Source organism: Hetaerina americana, unplaced genomic scaffold (assembly GCF_022747635.1).
Source record: "Hetaerina americana unplaced genomic scaffold, ioHetAmer1.1.p SCAF_85, whole genome shotgun sequence".
In the NCBI taxonomy this organism is placed as follows: Eukaryota; Metazoa; Arthropoda; class Insecta; order Odonata; family Calopterygidae; genus Hetaerina; species Hetaerina americana.
The window spans coordinates 1045001-1067022 of record NW_027287483.1 but is presented as its reverse complement, the minus strand read 5'-3'; the positions used below and the strand labels follow the sequence as shown (position 1 = coordinate 1067022).

General features: G+C 36.0%; 1 protein-coding gene across 1 annotated transcript in view; it reads left to right on the top strand.

The window, feature by feature from the left end:
* Positions 1-8493, top strand: part of Tdg (Thymine DNA glycosylase) — a 68955-nt gene extending 60462 nt beyond the window's left edge. The window contains exon 7 of the mRNA XM_071597305.1: positions 3285-8493. Within this exon, the coding sequence (XP_071453406.1) occupies positions 3285-5273 (1989 nt within the window). The 3' untranslated portion in view covers positions 5274-8493. The remainder of the gene's footprint in view (positions 1-3284) is intronic.
* The last annotated feature ends 13529 nt before the right edge of the window (positions 8494-22022 follow it).

Here is a 22022-nt window from a genome sequence, read left to right as displayed (position 1 = left end):
TTCCTTTCAGTGATTTCCTCGCATCATATTCTCAGTACAGATATTTCTGACATATTTGGCGATTGCCTCTAAGTCAGGTCATTTGTTTTTTCAACTCAATCTTTATATGGGATTGATTCAATAAGTTTAATGTTCATCTCGTCTTGCATATTCCTAAAAATGTGGACTGCGGGGGTACACCATAGATATGGTCAGCTTTGGTCAGCATGTTTTGGTTCTGGTGTCAGTTCAGTTCTTAGCTTCTTTACACAGTTCTGGGTCTGTTGCTTCTGATAAATTGACAGAAATCAAGAGGGTTATACTGGAAATCAAAAGCTCAATCACCTTCAAGGAATTGTCACTTATTAAAAGTTATACATATGATTTATGAAAAGTTTCCTACTCTCACAGAGTTTTGCATTCATTTTTAAAATTTTTGAGATTCAAATCTGAAAGATAATCAATCAAAATTTTTAATTACATTAGTATTGCACAATAAACTTTTTATTTTTGGGGAAAATGGTAAGATAGCTCTTTTTTACAGCACTTGTTCTATATAAAGTCAAATAGATGAAATTTAGTTTCCAATAGTTTTGAGATTGATAGCAACATATTTCAACATGTTACATGCGAAAAAAAAATTGGTGAAGAACCCTTCATATCAATTTTTTCTTGTCATTAAGCTGAAATAAACTAGTTCACGGAATGTGGATTCCACCTCATTTCAGAAAACGTCTTACTATATGAACAATTGATATATATTTACATCCCACAAAGATAAATATAACTAAGCATGCATGATTGACTGCTGTGAACCATTTTGCTTGGGCCAGCACCTCTGTTTTCAAATTATAATGTAGTTGGAAATATCTTATCTTAATATATTTTACAGCATACGATAAGATGATTTTTTTTCTAAAATCATGTAAATAAAAATCACCCGTGCCTAATGTTTGAAGGCTCTAACTCCATGGGTTAACGTTCAATACTGATTATTATTTTTACCCTAGATGTTCATTATGACTTATTCTGATTTCTATATTTTTAGGCCATTATATTTACTTGTAGATAATCTTTTCAATTATTCAATTGATGAATATTTTAGTTGGGATTGATATTATTAAACTCATTGCTATTATGAGACATGAATGTCATGTTGTTCACTTCTCGATATAAAGAGGTGTGAGTGAGATATCGAACAAACTTGACACTATTTCATCACAACTTATCACAACAAAACAGTGTGTGCTGTTCTTATCATCATTTGTTTAAAAGAATTACCTTAACAAATATGACAACAGGAGACAAGAGGTTAAGCTACACAATTCAATTTAAAAGATTGTTAGACTATGCTAAGGAGCATGGAAGCAGAGCTGTAGCAAGGCATTTTAGTCCACAATCTCTTTAGACTTTTTGAAACATAAAAACTTAAAATTGCCATTACAATTAAATTGTGGGTATGTCGAGCTTTCGTGCAGGTTGTTAAAACTTTTTTCTTTTGGGTACCCTACTGATTTGAGAGTGCATATTATATGCCGTCAAATACAGCAACTTGGGTGGGTGGGTGTAATTACCTTTAATTATGTTGTTACCTAAGAGATTTTGTTAAACATTGTGATAGCTCTGAAATTAGTTTTATTTTCTCATACAAATGCATGTCCTACCATGTGCTTTACAAAGTTTTTAATTTTACTCCGTTAGTTTGTTGATCATATTTTACGAATTCAAAGCAGGATGTCAGTGATGCTATAGTAGGTCAAAAATGTTATAGCTTCTAGACTGCCATTTCTGTGCATCATATTTCTCTCTAGAATAATTTCTAGTTTCTCTATTGAATATCATTATGGTATTGCACCAATGAAGATTTCTGTGTTGAATAATCTCTGAGGCCTCATAGTGTAATGAAGTTTTTTGCATTAATATTTGCATAACTCCTGAAAATATCTATGATTTAAATATGTAGAGCTTTATTGTCATTTGGTAATCCCATTAAACTTTTCTTAGAGAAAGTTTGTGCCTTAACTGTAAAAGATATAGTTCAGTAAAAATGGATTAGTGAATGGGGCAAAGGTAAAAACCATGGCAATATTGCATGGATTCTTATATGCAGAGAGACATGAAAATATGCATCAAATACCTAATGTTTTCTCTGCTGTGATAAAATAAACCCCATTCCTATAAGTAAAAATAATATAACTTTAAAGCATGTATTCAATTATAATGCCTTATTGGAGCGTAAGTGACTTAGCAGACAATTATTACCTGTGCACTACAAATCAGCATGCTAAAATCAAAATATAATTTTGAATGACTCAGTGGCTGACTCAAAAAAAGCCTTTAAAATGGCAATTTTTGGCCTTCGATACATTGAGTAATGTGAATTTGAAATCATCACTTGCATAGCTATTCTGATCTCAATATATACTAGAATTTTTGCATTTTATATTTCCATCAAAAAGTCATACATATTCCTTGTTACCTATTAACTTACTTCAACTAGATGGTTGCCCATTTGTCCGATTGTTTACTCCATCACAATATTTATGTTACCATGTTTCTGTACAGCATCCATTGTAATAGTTTGTTAAATATACTAGCAGCATTAAGTTTTAGTTCATCCAGATAAAATAGAACAGTGACCCGTTTAACAGAAAACTGAATGTGTATCCCTCAACTTGAGAGGAGAGGAACTGCCATGCCTCAGCATGAGTGATAGTGGGAGGAGGAAAATTCAGAACAGGAGGGGGTTGGAGCTATTACCTTAAAAGTGCCAAGACAATGCATACCAGCTCTGTTGAAACCAGACATATGACAGGTGGAAGCATGAAATGGGCTTGTCAGAATGGTGACTGTCTTTCTAAGGCTTTATGCTAGGACTGGTTGGTCCATCAATTGCAATATGGCCACCAGTAGCTTGTGCAAAAGGATGCCAAATACTTTCCATAATTCTTTGAGGATTTTGCCAATAGTAATGAGAGAAATGATATTTTTAGGTAATTCATGTTATTAAGATGAATGGGTGATTCAGGTTCTGTGGAAAGGGATAGTAAGATGATTAGAAATAAATCTGACTTGGTGTTAGCTTACTTTTTAACTTTTGATGTGTATGCCTGATGTCAACTTAAGTCAAAACATGCATTAACATGTTTGCATCTTTGAATGAAATTGATTTTGTCATGAGGACATGAGATAATCAGTTTTAAAGAAGTTGTGCAAGACAGTAATAGCTACACTTGTCTCATAGTGAGTCCTTAGTAAATTAATTATGTAGTGGTTTCATACTATGTCGTTTCATTTATTTTCAGTACATGTGGGTGATGCCGTCATCGAGTGCTCGATGTGCACAACTACCCAGAGCAGCTGACAAGGTGCCATTCTATGCTGCTCTTAAAAAGTTCCGGGACTATTTGAATGGCATGATTGCAGATTTGGATGAGAATGAGGTAGTTTTCAATGATGCAAAATTAAAAAATTACACTGAGCCTGAGATCAAGGATGAACCAAAGGAGGACCATAGTTTCTATGGCTATGGCAGACTCCCCAGTAATGGTGAACTGACAGATCTGAGTAATGCGATAGTGAAGAAGGAGGATCAGCCGCCACCTAAAAAGAAGCGAGGAAGGCCAAAGAAGATCAAGGTCGAAGGAGTCGAAGAGAAAAAAGAGCCTTGCCCTGAGACAGCCTTGAAACCTCACAAGATGGGTGATGCCCCAAAGAAGAAGCGAGGCAGGCCTAAAAAGGTGAAGACCGAAGAGAGTGGTGCAATGCCAAATGGCATTCCTGAACACACCAACTCCTCAATGACCCTCTCAAACTGTTTCTCACCTCCAATACAATCACCAACAAACTTTTGCCAGCAGAATTTCTCTCCCACATACACCAATCAGTCTCAATCGTATAGCTCCCAAAATCCATCTCGGTCCCCTTCATCTGGCTCCCACAACTACCACCAGTCCCCAGTGCAGTCCACTCGCTACAGCCAATCTCCACAGCCCCCATCACAGCCGTTCACACATTCAGATCTCTCCTCGGAGATAAGTGCAGCAATATCCTCAGAGCATAATTTGGGCTCACCACCTCCAACTTCTCCCAGTCTTGGCCCTCCTGACTTTGAGCCTCCCACCAGCATGCCCGAGGACACAAGCGATGGTGCCCAAAATTCCTCAGGAATTGTGAAAGAAGAGAATTCGGGTGACAATGTAAGGGGTCAGAATGAGTGTCGATTTTCCAGCCCCACTCCGCCAGATGAAAACTCTGGCTTGAACTACCAAAATTATGGTAATTTTTCTACTGAATCAGAAACCAATTCAGCTTTAGGATATCCATCAGGGTCAGCCTCAGATTACAATCCTAAAAGAAATATAAATCAAGATGTCTCATCGAAGAGCTTATCTGGGCTGGAATCTTTGGTTGACCAAATACCCAGTATTGCTGATGGTGAAACACCATCCCATGCTTCTGCTGTGAATGGTGGAAGTGTTGAGCCATATGACCACAGCCATGCCTCAAGCGCCCAGTACAACGACGAGTCCTCTTACCTGGCAGGCTATCCCAGTGGACCTCATTATAGTGGTGCAGGTGGTGGAAATGCTGGAAGCTATAGCCCTCATTACACTAGTGCAAGTGCAAATTACTCTGTCAGCACTTCCAATAGTTACAGCTTGCATCACACCAGTGCTGGCATGAACTTCTCTGTCACCTCCTTAGCAAATAGTAGTGCATCTGTAGCCCATGACGTCCCCAACCAAGTTCCCAGTTCGTTTTCCGTCACAAGCCTTGCATCCAACTACAACCCCATCAACTCATCCATGAACTCCTACTCAAATTTGATGGGGACCTCGCATCCCATGGGAAGTCATATGATGCCTGGTGCAAATAGTGTTGGTGGGGGTGGGATGTTTGGGGGTGGTGGGAGCCCCATGGGGGGCAGTATAGTGGGAGGTGGGGGTGGGATGGGGGGTTCGTCGATGGTGGAACGGGCGTGTGGAGGTATGGGGGTACCAGGTGGCAGTGTTGGTTTGCCCCCTTCAATGGGTAGTGTCCCAGGGTCATCAGCTTTGCCATACCCCTATGGTCAGTATTCTCCTGGTGCACCACCCTCTTATGGAGGGGGACCAGCTGGAGGCTTTCCATATGCACCTGCTACACACGGACTTCACATGCCCAGTCCCAATTACCCCTATCCATCTCCATATTCCAATGGTCCCCCCTACCCTCAGCCTGGCTATCTTCAAAACCATGTTCTTGATCGAATAAAGCAAGATAGAATGGATATAGGATTTGGTGGGTTCTGATGAGAGTTTCTGGGTTATATTTAAGAAATTTTGCAGAACAGTAATGTAAACAATAAATTTTATTGGATACTATTATTGCCAACTCATCAGTGCATTGTCAATGTCAGGTATTGGGAGTGAGAGAGGTTTGATTGTTTGCTGAAGTCGAAAGTTGTGATTATAATATTTGTGTTTTTGTTGTATTCTGAACTTTTTACTAAGCTTTGTAATATGTCTTTAAAATTTAATTGTTGGGAGGAAAGATGGCTTTTGTTTAATAAGCTCTTGTTAGAGATGTTTCTGTCAAACTTGTAAAAATCAAATTTGTGCTGATGCAGTTGATATAAGATATTGGTACTTATTGCTGAAAGAAACTTGTTGAACAAAAATTGCACAGGGTAAATGAGGGTGATAACTTGGTTAATATTTAGTGTTGAAATTTTTCTCAAATCTTGGATGGAGGTCTTATATGTATTTGGTGCTGACAGTTATAGTACAGCACAGCAAATGATGCATGAGCAATGCATTCCCCCAACATATTGAGACTGGATCTCAGTGTCAAAATCTCTCCATGAATGAAATCTCTTCCATGAGTCATGAAGAAAGGATAATTTATTTGTAAACAAGTTGTTTTGCATATTTCTATATGTTATCCACAGTTCACTTTTATGGAATTGTTTTATATTTACAGTTTTTCATAAAAATTGTACACTGTACATTACAATGCACAATGTACTATTCTAACTCAATTTTTACCTTTTAAAATGTTAAAAATTTTCATACATTAGAAAGCCAATCATATGAGTGCATGTGGAGCATAGTTAGTCAACCTGAAAATAACTGTCACAGTATTACATGATTAGGCGTCAAGGTTGTGTTTTTATCTGTTTTCAATGTGAATACTTTTATGTTAAGAGCTAGTGCTACCAAATTCTTTAGGCTATCATCGTTTATTGTGGATAGTACAGTGACATGAATGCTTCCCTTTCTGTAGAAATTTCCAGAGTTCTTAAATTCAAGGCTTCTGCACAGAGCTGAGCATAATCTTCCTTTGCAACCTGCAGCAAATTGCAGTGCAAAGTAAGTTTTTAATAATTTTTAAAAATTATTAGGGCTCCTTTGAATTGAGATAATCTCTTTCATATTATAATAGAGCTATGTATTTTTCTCTCTAACTATTGTAAATATATTTCTTCATCTTGTTAGAATTAAACACTGCCGTAGCTTTTAACTTTTTTGTCCATTCATTGCTGTTTTAAATGCAGCAGTAGAGTAGTGGTGTTGGTGAGCAGCTTGTGCAGATTCCTGGAGAACTCTTAGGCGCGATGATTCGAGCCCTTAGAGATTTAAAAAAATGTGAGGCAGCAAATAATATCAATGTATGGTATGCAGGTATTCTGTTTGAAGAATCTCATATTGAGACTATTGCATCACATCATTACTTTAAATAATTGACAGCTTGCCTTATGAACTGGGACGATGATTTACAGTGGGAACCGTCCATTTCACTTTTAGGAAATCAAGTCATTATCAGAGGAAACTCCTTGTGATCCCAGCTCAAGGTCACACTGTCACAAATAAACTTGCAGATTTGCACTAGTTCTCAATGTATCCATGGCTTGTTAAAGTGGTAAGTAGAGGAAGTAGGAATTTGCTATAATATTAAACACATATTCATATCACATAAACAGTTATGTTGTACAGTTTGCCAACATTGAGGTGCACATGAGGAATTTTTCTTACTAGTGTTTGTTTTCCTCATGAACCACCGGGTTGCATTTTAAGGGTGAAAATGGACCGATATGTTAACAACTGCAGGTGTTAGCCAATCTGCAGGTGTAGCAAGAAATATAGATGTTTTATACATTGAAAATTATGAAGGCAGACTAGCCAATATTGACTAACTCACTCTTCTCCTTCCTCTCCGATGTCATATCTATGGCTGTACAATAATGGCCATCAAACTGGTACAAACTTGCCATTTTACTGTTCCTTGTCTTTCATTCCCCATTGTCCAATTTTGTTCCCTAGTAACTTGTATTCCATACTGGTTGTTTAAAAGTTTGATTGTTAGTAGCATATGTGTTGTGATCTTGGAAAGAATATAAATGTGTTCCTATAAAACTGTAAATTAGTGTTTCACTTTGTTTCCTCTTCATCTATGCAATTACTACTTTACAGGAGTGCATGAAAGGATTGACACTTTTATTTAGCCATTTCATGCTTCCATATTCTCATAACAATAATATGACTAGTGTATTTGAAGGATTAGTTGTTATCGCTAATGTTTGAAATGTGAGTTTTTAATTGAGGTTAATGTTACCTTTAAATGTAGACCCAGTTATCCAAATGTGTTGTGACAATGGTTTTTCTTGGTATTTTTATGAAAATCTCACGCTAAAAAATCTCTGGCTTCAAAAGGCATATCCTATGTGTTATGATGAGCTTTTATGTGACATAGCCTTTGCTCAAAGTGGATAACCTAATGCATGAGTTGTTATAATTTATTTTAGAGTGGTTATAAAGTCTTAAAAGTCACCTACTCAATGCAAGTGCTGGTTTATAGGTTTTTATTTTTCAGAAGATATCCCTAGCCTGGCTCATCATTTGAGTCATATGATCCATGTTGTGATTGTTCATTGTATTTTGTCACTTGTTAAAGTGAGATATGTCAAAATCTGCAGCTCTATGCAGATATTTTAATGAAGTTGACTACTATGAATGCCTTTCGTAAATGTACCTTACATATTGTTAACTTTTACTTTGGCTGTCCATTGCTACAAAGTTTTATGTTATTTGCTCATTGATCCCTTTGAAGTAAAACATGATTATGATATCATATCATTATATATTTGTTGAAAATGTCTAGTTTTATTTTACTGTTATTGAAGTTGTTATTTTTAAGAGAAAAATATTAGTTTTTTGTTCTATATCAGAGTATAAGCAGAGTATAGTTCATAAGAAAATGCATTGTTTTACTGAATATTATTTCAACTTTACCAGTCCACTTTGAGCCTTTTATTGAAATAATGTAATGGTTGTTTATTAAGGAAGAAAGCTTGTGTCACATATGGGATTGTATTTATTTTTGGCCAGTACATATGCTTAAAACTCATAAAAATTACCTTGAAAAATTTGGAATTTGTAAATTGGAATATTACAAACATTCACTTAAATGTTTTATTAATCTCTGTAAAGAATCTCAAAGTTTGATAAAACAATAAATTCACTCAAGGATTTTCCCTTGAATTGAATAGGAAACAAAATATTTTTTGGTTCATGTAAGACTACCTTGCATCTAAGATCAGTGTGGCTTTGGGAATCAATATCCCTGGAAACTGAATATTCAGATCTTTGGATTGTTTGATACATAGAAGAACTACATTGAATACTTCAATTGTATAAATACCAGCCAAATTCTGGATCATCATTTGGGGAGCAAGAAATATACCTAATAATGAGGGAGAATAATCATTAGCCATGAAATGCCTATGTCTTATGGAAGGGAAAAAAATTTCTCATTGAATGTGAAGAGGAATTTACAAAACATCAAAGGAAATATTACTGTAATTTATTTTATTTGTGCCATATGTGACTAAATATTTCCAGATTTATTCCATCCGTATATCACCAGCATCTAACTTAAGTAGAAGGTCTTGCTCACTTGGCAACTTAATTGAACCTCTGATGCCACACAAGACTTAAACAATCAGATACCTATTTCTACTCTTTTATAAAATCCATGATATTTCTGGCTGTTGAGTGTCCTACTGTTTTGAGAGTGGAAGAAGGAAGGGATCATTCCCTCTAATTTTAATTGCCTTCATTTCTGCAATGTTGTAACCATATGAATTCATTTATTTATTTGACTGAAAAACATAACATCTCCATGCCATATTTTCCTGTTTTTTGTAGGTCATCGCAGTTACCAATTGCACATACATAATTTCTTACAAAATATATTTGATTTGGTAGATTATAAAAAAATGGTAAATGCATTTGCAACATCCCTGATAGCCATACATGCATCTGAATAAACCAAAGAATTGATTAGATGCTTGTAATTAATGTTCAGCACAAGTATTCTTTATATTTACAATGACTTAGTACAGAGGGTCAGTAGTTAACTGATGTTTCACATATTGCCAACTCTATTGTGATTTTAAACATATATTAACTGGTGAAGTTACATTTAAAATATTTTTTAATTGTACATTTGTGCTTTAAGTACACTAAAAGAGCTGTGGATTTTGTCAAATTACCTTTTTAATTAACTGCATAAAATTTCACATACCTTACATATGCCATTTTGTTTTGGGGTTACTCAATTCAAAAAAATCATTTTAAATTATTTCAGGAAACTAAATCACTTTCACTGGTTTTTTCTACAGTAATGCTCTTCAAATTCCAATACATTCATTCATATATATGATTTTCTGTTCTTGAAATTTCCATTTGTCTTGAAAGTATCTTTGATTAAATATACCCATGGCATGGGGTCTCTTGATATTCCCCTTCCCTTCATACCATTCCTCCTAACTCATCTGTCATGTACGTATGCTTGGCGATTCGAATTTTATCCAGTCTCTCAACGTGATCAAAACAGTTAAGCACTCTTCTTTCATACTTGTCAATTTTCTGTACAACCAATCCACATTCTTCATGACCCAGTCATTTTTCATCTCATTTCTCCTATTTTTACCACAAATGCTCTTTAACTACCCAGTATCCCCTGCATTTATTTGAATCAATAGTCATCTTGGCATAATCATGTTTCACTTTCATACAGTAGTATGAGGAGAAAGAGAATTTTATTCACTGCCATAGACTAACTCATTTTTAATGCACTTCATGCTCTTATACTACTAACTTGCTTTTTGCTCATGTTCACGGACCTCTTCATCTATCCTACCATCTTTCATCCAAGATGTACAACATTAGTTATTTTTTCATTTTTATAAAAGTTTATACTCATCATGTAATTATTCTTCTCAATCTCCTTTTCGAATGCAAGTACATTTGTCATGCATGCATTTACCCTTAATACTAAGTCTGAATACTCAGTACATGGTACTCTGTAAATCTGTAGGGCTCTTGGCTAATGAGACTGTGTTGTCCACATATAGGAGGATAGGTTAATTTTCATCTCCAAATATTACAGCAGCGTCGCACCTGCATTCATCCCATACACATCCAAAAATATTGAACAACTGTTGTGGCATTAAACATCCTTGTTTTATGCCATGGTTTACTTCAAAGTAGTCACTCAAAGACTCATTCACTCTTAAACCTCACATTATTTTAATACATGGCTGTTGGATCATTAAATAACTGCATACGCACTCCATTTTCTCTCAAACATTTCCTCTAATTACCCCCTCATGTACCTCCTTCAAATCAACAAATGCACAATAAACTGTCTTTCATGAATGCATACTAGTTAAAGAGCTACAGATGATTGCTCTCTTCTCTATAGTTTCAGCAAACATGTTTCATAGGCTTTTGCTTGATTTTGTGCCCTGGTGGCTTCCAAGATTGCTGCTTAAGTTCAAAAAAGGCAATAGTTAGTCGCCAGAATGAAGGACAAATGGTGGTATAAACATCCAAAATCATTTTGCTTCTATAGACACTTGTAATTGTACAAGACTTGCTGTAATGCTAAAAGTGGTCCAAATACAGTGAACCAGGATCCACCAGAGCAGATTTCACCTACCATTTCACCCCGTATACTCTAGAGACTAATGGCTCAGTCTTATTCAGGCTGTCACTTACTGATTAACTTACTCCCCTTCCTTTTTTATGTATGGAGGCTCAAATATTGGATCCATCCAGTAACATGGTTCTACATTAGTTTTTAAAATTAAGTGATGCAATATGGACTGGTGAGAAATACATTTTTGTCCAATATTGACTTGACATTTATGTGCCATGCCTCTAGTATTCAAGCCATCAGAATCCTCCCACCAACAATCTCTGACTCAGCAGTTATCGACATAGTATGATCACATTCTTAATTACATTCATCCCTTTCACCCTCCCTTGTTTGGGGCTGTTTTACTCATTTCCAAAATATCTTCTGATTTCTTTCCAAACCATGTGTTACGTTTTTATTTGCTTTTCCTCTTTTGTGGGGTTTTTGCTCAGATTGCTTTTATCTCTGTAGATATTATACTCTTATTCTCCAAGTTTCCTTGCCTTAAGCTGCCTTCATTCCCTTCTATTCCTCTTTTTTTTTGCACTCATGTAATATTTCACTTCTTCCATCACCAGTCATCATCTTACATTATCTCAGCTGTATTGTTACCACTTACACTTGCAGCACATTCAAAAATATGTATTTCAAACTCTACCAAGCATCACTCACACTTCTGTTTTCCTTGCATTCATATTTAGCTTGGAAAGCTTTATTCTCCTCTACCATATCCTCAAATATTCAATCATTCTGTATTCATGGTTAATTGAAATGCAACTTTGATACACTAAATCCAGTTTATTTTGTACTCCAATCTTTTATTTATCCCGCTTTCTCTCCAGATCCACTTCTGAGTAGTCTATTCTACATCAAGAACCTCTTTTTAATCTTAGATCCTCCACTAGTTCTCTCAATCCCTGATCATTAACAACAAAATAAATAACGTTCTTAAACCCCTTTGCCATGTATACAAATAAATAGATTTGACTTAAATATGCATTCAAAACAAAAATATTTTGCAATGCACACATCCAATGGTTTTCACCTTATCATTAACTCAGAGGTGACCAAAAGAGAGTACAACTTTGAGGAGGCATTAACACCATTCATGTCTCCAAATACAGTTAGCGATCTGGTACAAAATGTGCTGCAATATCTTGTAATACTAAGCTTCATATGAGCCAAGAGAACTAGGTGATACAATTGCACATTTCCTTACATCTTAGACCTCTCATTCAGGATCAATAACACCATGAATTCTACATGTATTATTATCAACTGTGAATCATAATGCTTTGCAATTGCCATCAATTTCAACAAACTCATATCCCATGTACTTTGTTCCACATACACGTAAGGAATCCATTCATCTGGCAGTAAAATTAGTCACCAGTTTGTACAGATTTCCATGCTCTCCTCTCCAAGTACCATTAACATCGTCATGTCTATCTCTTGATAGGGCTATCTTATATGACTGACTCCAGCCATCCAAGGGTTTATTCTACTTGTATGAGTGATGAAAGATAGGGGATGATGCGAGGTCATAGTGTTTGCAGTACTCCCGTCTGAAGGCTCACTCTTTTCAGCATATTACCAGCAAAACCAAAGGCTAGTAATACCCCTTGCCTGATTTCACTTTGCTAAATAAGATAGTATCCCTTCTAAAGGGGTTACCTTGAAATAGCAAAAAACATTTGCCATGCCCTGGCACTAAGTGTACAAGCGGTACAAGCGTAGGTGTCCTGGCATATGAATGGCTGAAACAACTGACATATCCTCTTATGAATTAGCTGACAAATGGGGTGTTCTTAGATAATTTCCTAGGTCTCTTTTGGTAGTCGGTCTACTCCTGGTAATGTACTGACAAACCAATATGCTCCCTCCCTATGACTATAGATGTTGGTCAAAATTGTCATTATAGCACAAGATGTATGTACTGATATGGTTCAAATGAGTCTTATTTGTAGAATACATTAAAACTTCAAATGGAATGCATTAATATACATGAGTTAACACTTTGCAGCAAGCAAAATGACAAAAAAGGGAACAATGCTATTGCAGTGAATGCCGCAATGGGAAGGTTATGAATCATGTTTCAGTCATTTATACCATAGGTTATCTGTAGGTGTTTTGTTTGCTAAATTTAAACGAGGCCTATATTATTAAAACCATAAAATCCCTTTAAATCAAAATTCAAAGAGACTAATAGATTGGACTGCCAAGTATCCAGGTTGTATATGTGAAAAAAAGAGATGAATTTAAAAAACATTTCTTACAATTCCAAATTTTTATCATAAAAATTTCAATGTTCTTTCATCTCTTCATTATAATATTATTGAAATTGATCTTCGGTGTTTATAATCAATGTTATTACACTATGCTCAGAAAGTATCCTTTCATGAGAATATATTAATAAAACAATATCAAAACAAATTCCTATACAAGTGAGCACAAATTGATGTGAACTTCCATTCAGAGGCCTAAATCATGAAATCTGTGTTATTAAGGTTTTTGGAGAAAATATTAGAACATCTTTTTTCACTTGCAATTTCCTTGTTGCATCATTATTTTATCTGCTACTGTTGCTTCAGTTGAAGTGGGCCAAGTCTACTATTCTATCTCTTGATCTGAAAGATTCTCCATAATTCCCAATAAAATAATGGAACTCTCCGTAAGCAAACACTACACTGGTAAGTTCCTTTGACCATCCTCCGAAATAATACAAACATACTTGTTCTAATAAACTTCATCACTTCCTGTTTTGATATGGTTGTTGCATGTTGTAGAAAGATATCAATGACTTCCTAAAAGAATAAGCTTTCGAGCATGAAAAATACACAACTTATACTGGAACCAATAAAACTATAGTAATAAACCCAAAAGTTGAGTTGATAAGCTCACCCAGTAGTAAGCCCAACAGCTTGTAAAATTCACACACCAGGGTATTGGGGTCAGTTCCTTTTCCTGTGATGCCTATGGTTTCCCAGGAAGCATCCTTGGGAATCAAACTAAGGCCTTCCATTCAGTAGCCCAGTACTCTGCCCAATGGACTACTTTATCTTTCTGCTTATGTCCCCACTTTATCTGTAAAGGACATAATATTAAACAGCATTATGATACCCCATGTATACAGATGTGTAGTAACAATGCCACCCCTTTCACTAATAGCAAACCCTACATTAAGTGGAAAACTTTCTCATCTGGAAATATATTATAATCCCCTCAGGTTCTACTAAAGGCCATTTTCAATGTAATATATTTTTGGTAGTCATTTAAGTACACAATACAAACATACATGTGACTTATATTAACATATTCTTATAAAATGGGTCGCGATAGTTCAGGGGTAGAGCTTGGACTACTGACTGAAGGGCCTGGGTTCGATTCCCAGGCAAGCCTCTCTGGGCACCTAGAGGTCCACCCAAGCTATGTGATTTTTCCGGTACCAGATCTTCCGGGAAAAACCATAACCAGCACAGGGAAAGCAATTGGCCCCCTACACTGATGTGTGAATTTCACTTGCTCTCGGGCTTAGTACTGGGTGATCTCTACCATCTGCTACCAAACCCACCTTAGAGTTGATAACTATGTTTATGATTACAATTAAATATTTTCTCATAGCGATATGGTCAAAAGAACCTCTGGCAAGGACAAGGAAATTACTGAAATATCTCAGCACACTTAGTCACAAATGGAAATAATTGAAGAATCTTTAGGCATCTTAGCAATGTCACAGGATGGTTATCAGTCTTTTCATCGATTTATTTGATATAGCATTACAGCTCTATGGAACATGGCAGAAAAATATTCTTTAAGGGCATACTACTGCTCAGTTCCTGTGAGGCTACTTTCACCATCAACCATCTAGAGTTGACAAGCTTCAGGAATTTGTGAGGGATAATTCCAAGGTGAGTTTGCAATTTAAAGTAATTGCCACCACAACACAGCCCATAATTTTAAAAATTGAGAAATTTTAGCTACACACTGGTCAATGCCTATTCCAAATTGCTCAAGCTAGCCAGAAAGGCCTTTTGAATAATGTGGGGACTACAGGATCCTAAGTCAAACTATTGCATTGATCATTTTTCACCTGTTTGTAGTTTCATTAACATTTGGGTCATTACATTGGCAAACAATTATACCAATACACTAACAGTGAGACCACCAGTCCTGTCAAGACTAAGGACTGGGCAGTTGACTAATCATGCCTTGACAAAACAAAAAGTTAAATCACACAATACCTCCAATGAAAATTAGTCCATCCCCACATTACTGTCAATATTGGTTTAGCATCAAGTTTATGCCAATATTTATCTATCTCTGAGTGCTTATATAATAACCCACATCATTTGAAAACTCGGATGAAAGCATTTGCACAAATATCTTAGGTATGATGGAAATTTATTTTAACTTTTATGGTTGAGATTGGCTGAATAGGCCTATCAGAATTAGAATATTCCTAGCTACCACTTTCCTCAGGTCCCATATCCTTAAAACCAAAATTTTTCTTTGCTAGTACAAAAAAGGAAGCATTAGAGTCAAAGAGCAAGCAAGCACAGGAAGCAAGAGATAATATTCTCATTCTTAACAAAGTTATTAACCATAAAATGTGGCTCTAAAAATTCTTTTAATATTCAATCGGTTACAAGGCATAAAATATACTATTTCAAGGAATTTATACAAAAAAGATATACTATCGGTCTTCTGCCAGTTAACATAGGTTTTGAAAAGACACATCCTATGCCATTGTGCAACAATCCAATACTTGCCTCTCCCAACTGAAAACACAACCATTCAACATTTACAGTAAGTCATTATTCAATTCTGCATTCTTCTTTCTTCCATTGATTCCATTCCACAAACCTATCCAATTCCTTTATCTTCTTCATTTACTCAAGGTTCTCCCATCTATAACAGTTTTAACATCTCATAACCAAACGAATTGCTTTGTATCCATCTTTCCTGCCCCTTTTGAATTTTTTCCTACTAACATCACTATTCCTAATACTTCCTCATTTGTTTTCCTTTCTGCCAATTTCACCTTTTTCGCCCTTCTCTACACCCACATTTCAAAAACATTTAACCTAAGCCTATCATCTTGCTTCATAACCATATTTCTGTGCTGTACAAAACCACACTCCATGTCTCTGACATTAATTCCATCCTCCATGTGAAAGCTTCTTTGACTATGCAATTCTATCTTCATGCCCTTAATGCTTTGACCATTTCGGTCCCGAACTCTTCCAAAATGGGTTAACTCTGCCACTCTTGTTTCTCAAGAAGTACATAACCTTTGTTTTGTTTACATTAATATGCATCTAATGTCTATTGCACTGACTTTCCTATTTCCACAGCAATGTTTGCAAACCCTTGACTAAGTGCAAATAAATGATTGCTCATTCACAAATTTAACAGATTTTATGATTTCCACATCCACTTTCATTTCTACTGCAAGTTGTTCCCATGCCTCTTTAACCATTTCTTCCACATATACATTGAAAAGCTTGGGTGACGATGGTCACCTCCCTCTTAATCATCATTTGAACATTGACGACCCTGCCCTCCATTCATCACATGCACTGAAGAGATCTGAGATATGTACAGGTCTGAGATAAGTCTCCTATCACCCCTTCTATTGCTATTTTTTGGAATTCAATTTTCAATTCTACTGTATCCACTATATCTGAAACTTTATCAAAATCTACAAATGAGACAATACATTCTTGATTCTATTTTATATTCCTATCTCCTAGTAACCTAATTACTTCGCCTCAGCCCTTTGTGAACCAAGCTGACAATCCATTAAGCAATGATTTACCCTGATGTTTATTTTCTTACTGATGATCCTGAGAACCACTTCAGCCATGTGTGAAATCTAGCATGTTGCTCAATTGTCCTCATGTCTACCACCATGGCCTTATTTCATTTGATTTCCCTGAAAGCCTTTTGTATCTCGCCATCAAGTATGCCTGGACCTATTGCATTTAATTCCCTAAGCCCAAACTTGTGGGCCTTATTTCTTGAGAACATGTTTCTTTTATGTATTAATTCCATCACCCCTGACTCTTTTCCTGTGCAATTAATATTTTTCCTGACTTATATTTGATTGTTTGCATGGATTTTCCCTTCATACTTCCTGACAAAGCAGTTTTAATTCCTGCATAGTGCACCAATATGTTAGTTAATCTTTCAATACCTCACCCTGTGTGATTTCATAGCCATGCTTCTTTCACTGTGTTTATGACCAAAGTTTATTATTTTAACCCCTTATACTTTCTTCTGCCTATAACTGTGCTTACATGTTTTCATTTCTTTTCCATATCTTTCTATATAATATTCTTGTCCATAGTCCATGGTTTCCTTGTCTTTTATCCATATTTTCTTTTGTAGCAATTAATATTCCGTATTTAATATGTTCCCATTTTTTCCTATGGTACCATCTCTCTGTTCTCACTCATGTTATTTTTTCTACTGCCTGCTAATGTTCCTCTCTCATCATTCCGCTTAGTTTTTCACCTTCCATGACAAACCATCTTCCCTGTTTTAAACTCTTCCTGATACACCTCAATTATTTGTAAATTTAAACAAAATAATAATTAACACATTAAACTTGATGAGATGGAGTAGTCAAATTTTATTGAGCAGATCATTCAGAATCGCCAATTTGCATGACTTTCAAAGAGTTATAAAATGCAGCAGAAATTCATTTGAGTTAGGGGAAAATCTAGTGAAAAGAAAGATGGTCTCTTCCACTTCCCCCATCTGTGCAAATGTAAGATTTTACTGAGTATGCCACTAACTTTCATGAGGCCTAAAATTATTCTAGGAACGTAATTATCATATTTCAATGGATGTAATAGATGAAATAATGATTGCAAATTGAAAAGTACATGAATGCTTCTTAGAACTAGTCAAGGTTCAGACAAAAAATCTAAGTGCTTTCCGTGGGTAAATTAATTTCAGATGGATCTGGTTAGATACAAGGAAACATGATTTGTAGATGTATTTCTTCATCTACTGTTTTTTCCTTTATTTTTCAAGATTTTGTGTTGAAGGAATGGCAATTATCCCTGATTTCCCCATGTAGACTTTCTTCTTCTTTCAAAGCCCATATCATTAATCATCAAAGTTATATCATTTTGAATTTCACAATTATATGGGTATGAACATTATGATCATATTGCACCTAGCTGGTACAAAATAGTTTTGTGGGAAAATGTTTTGCCCTTACAGCTGTCACTTTCAATCAAGAAATAAGCTCATACTTACAAGGATAACCGTTTTTCCTTTTATTTCCATGTCTTCCTCTGCAGCCTGTGATGTAGTTCTTGATCTACCAAAACAGTGACCTATAGGGTTTGTAATTTATCCAATGGACTATCAAGCCTTTCCTCTTCAGAGTACAGGCTCCTCAATACATGACATGTTCATGATTTTCAATCCCATCAGAGTGAATAAAATCATGAAAAACCAAAAACCATGAGGGATTTTGTAAATAATGAAAAAAATTAAGAATTGTAACTTATTGGCCAACCTTGTGTGATTAAAATCTAGAGAAACAGTGAATTGTTGATGCCTTTTCATGCATCCTAGTTCAGGTAGTGATTTGTAGGTAACAGGTTCAAATATGGGTGCTTTATTGTGGCACACCAAGCTAAAAAACTAATAACTTTTTTCTCTGTAAGCATCATCTGTTTGAGTTAAAACTTTCTCATAAATTCATATTTTTCCCTCAAATATGACATCAACCCATGATTGCATATGGAATATGTTATGAATCATTAATTGCCATATCCCTTTATATTTCCTTATGCATTGAAGACATTCAATTTTTATTTTTATTGCAATGATATAAAGTAATGTCGCATATTGCTATAATAAAGTATGCCAATTGCATCACAAATTGAAAGCACCTATTTCTTTTTAAAAATATAACTAACGAGTGGTGGGTTGCGGTGGTCCAGGGGTAGAGCGTGGGAATACTGACCAGAGGGTTCGATTCCTGAGTAAGCCTCTCTGGGCACCTACGCACTCTCCACTCCAGCTATATGATTTTTCAGGAACCAGATCTTCCTGGGAAACCATAACTGGCACAGGGAAAGGCACTGGCCCCCTACCCTGATGTGTGAATTTCACATGCCATTGGGCCAAGTATTGGGTGAACTTTACCATCACCAAACCGACCTTCGGGTTGATTACTGTGTTTATGGTTATTTAAATCAATTTTTGAACAAAACAACAAGAAAATAGACTCCTACTGAAAAGCTACCCTGATCCCATCGTGGGGGGCAGCAGTTTAACCATTAGGCACTGGTGGCGCAGACTGAGTGAGTTGGCCTGGCATCAGCTATCAAAGCTGTGGGTGAGAGTGAATTCCATGGTATCGGCCACAGTACTGAAATTTGGAGGACAACAGGAAACCACTACATTATTCTCCCTAGAATATGCAGCCTTGCATTCAAATATAGTTGAATGGAGGGCTGCAGAAACCAATCCTAGGATTGAAATGGTGATGATGATGATGATGAACTCTTCAATGCCTGCTCCAGCATGTGCAAAAGAGCTTTTGCCACAAAGTGTCTTTGAATGCAGACAAAATGGAATATAAAATTTGCATAAAATTTAGTTGCTTTGGCACCCCTTTAGAGATTGATGTGATTGCAAGTTGGTGACACCATGTGCATGGCTTGTCCAGGTAGAGAAAATATTGTTGCATAGGTAGGGATGGACCCATTTTTGATGTTGCTTGCAATCCATCAAGGTTTCTGCAAATGATGTAATTATTCAATCCTCAAGTGACTTTGTATAGATTCATGTTTATGAATGATGAAAAATGTAGGGATGCTAGTTTAACATTTAAAAAAGTGTACTAACAGAGGTAATGGAATGAACTGTGATTTCAAGAATCAAAATGGGAAATGCCGAATTCAAACCCTTACAGTCATCACCCTGAGCAAAGTTAACTGCTGAATGTATTCTGCCCATTCGAAGAGGTGGAAGTTTTCACATTTTATTTATAAGCAGATTTCATCATGATGTGGTATTGTTGCAAAACTTCAATGGCTAATGGAATAGGTAGTGAGCAAAAACATGTAAAACACAGTTTTGGGACGACAAGGGACAAGTGTCTGAGTAGTGATATCTTTAAGCAGTTCTCATGGAAAGCCGCAACTACCGTCACATGGACCGAATGCCAATGCATCTCACTGCTTCTAAGGAACTTGAGAAAAACATGCCCTCATCTTTTATTACGCTGGTGCATTGTAAAAAAATATATTATTTAACACATCTGAAATCTTACTACAAAATAGGTCTTGATGTCATATAACTGCATGGGTTATGTACCATCCACATAATACCACAAAATAAAGTACATAATGTATATAATTTACTTGTATTTTTCACTTTTATTCTGTTAAATCATACTTTAAGTGATTTATTGAGTTTAGAAATATTTTCCAAATCGATCACAAATAAGGTAAATCAAATTAACACATGTACACATAAATTTTTCTTTGATTATTCAATATATAATCAACAGCAGATCCATAAGAAGATTTTACTTTAGGCCATGAATCCCAACTTGGTGGTCTAAATCCACATCATTGAACTTTTCCCACCAGACTCACATTATTAAACAGTTGTTGGGGAATTTGCAACCACAGCAACCCAGCCATCCTGAAATGAAAATATGTATCAACAAAGATATTTTGTATCAGCGTGATAGATATGGAAATACTATTTATATAATATGTTCGGGCATTAGTGGATGTCTCTCATGTATTCAGAGGGCTAAACTTCCTGATACACAGTTCTACTTGAATAAAGGCAAATCAAGTAAAGCCACATCCAGTCCTCTCATGGATTACAGCACTATCTGAGTTTGATTAGCCACAATGAAAGCATCCAAAAAAAGAGGTTGGATGGAGTGAGAAGAGGTTTGGGAACAAAGAGGACATTCTCCCATGCCATTCCTGGCAGTGAGCTTGATCATAGTGGGCATATTGCAAGGATGCACTCTCTGGGGTGTGAGATGAATCCGGAATACTCTCATTTCATTCAACAAAATCCACAAGATTACTCCAAACACCCACAAAATAAAATTACTTTCCACCAACCACAAATTCAAAATAGAACACCACTGGTCAAACCTCATTCCTCAAAAATATTAGCCATTCCATCTCCTGACATGGTTACCACTCCTACAACAGTAAACGAAATATCCAGGAACAGACTGGAACTGGCAGACACTTTGGCTTGAGAGCATTTCAATGGGGATGATATCCTATGATGAGGCATTACATAGACATAATCACAATGCAAAAGAAGGAAAAACACCTCTCACTACTGAATGGTCTCATATATAAGGTACTGACAATTATTTTTCATCATTACGTGGTCAGTTGCATGATCTATGTAGCAGCTGCCGCCCATTGAAAGGGCTGGACATCAAACGGGGAAAGCAATCTCATCATATCTTCAATATTAGGGCACCATCATCATAAGCTAAATATATCAGAGATGTTTACAATCATGAAGAAAGTGGATAGAATGCAAGGTCTGACAGCAGTAAGGAAGAAACTTTTTGAAAAGGAATAATAATAATACATAATAGGGTCATGAGGGAAAATTCCATCTTTTTGTCCAGTCATCCCATCACTTCTACTGTCTCTTCCATTTTCCAATCCCTTTTAGTTGCATCTGAGGGAGGCTGAGGTTGATACTGGAAGGCAATCCATGGGATCTTGAAGCCTTTCAATGCAGAAACTCTTGCTTTAGACTTCTCTAGGCAGCAGGGTGACTGCCACCAATTTCATGTTGATATGTACCTATTCAGGCACATTAATTGATTTGTAATTGTTCTCTTGAATGAATTCCACCCTCAAAGGATGGGTATGATCTTCAGGGGGCAGTATTTATTTTCACCCACAAACAGTTTGATAGAAACTACACATCCTCTATCACAGGTAGAGAAGGTATACCATTTTGCTGACTGGGAGAGACATTGTCCCAATTCTGAAATAAGGGGGGAATATCATTAAATATATCATGTCTACAAATGGAAGGGATCCTGCGAG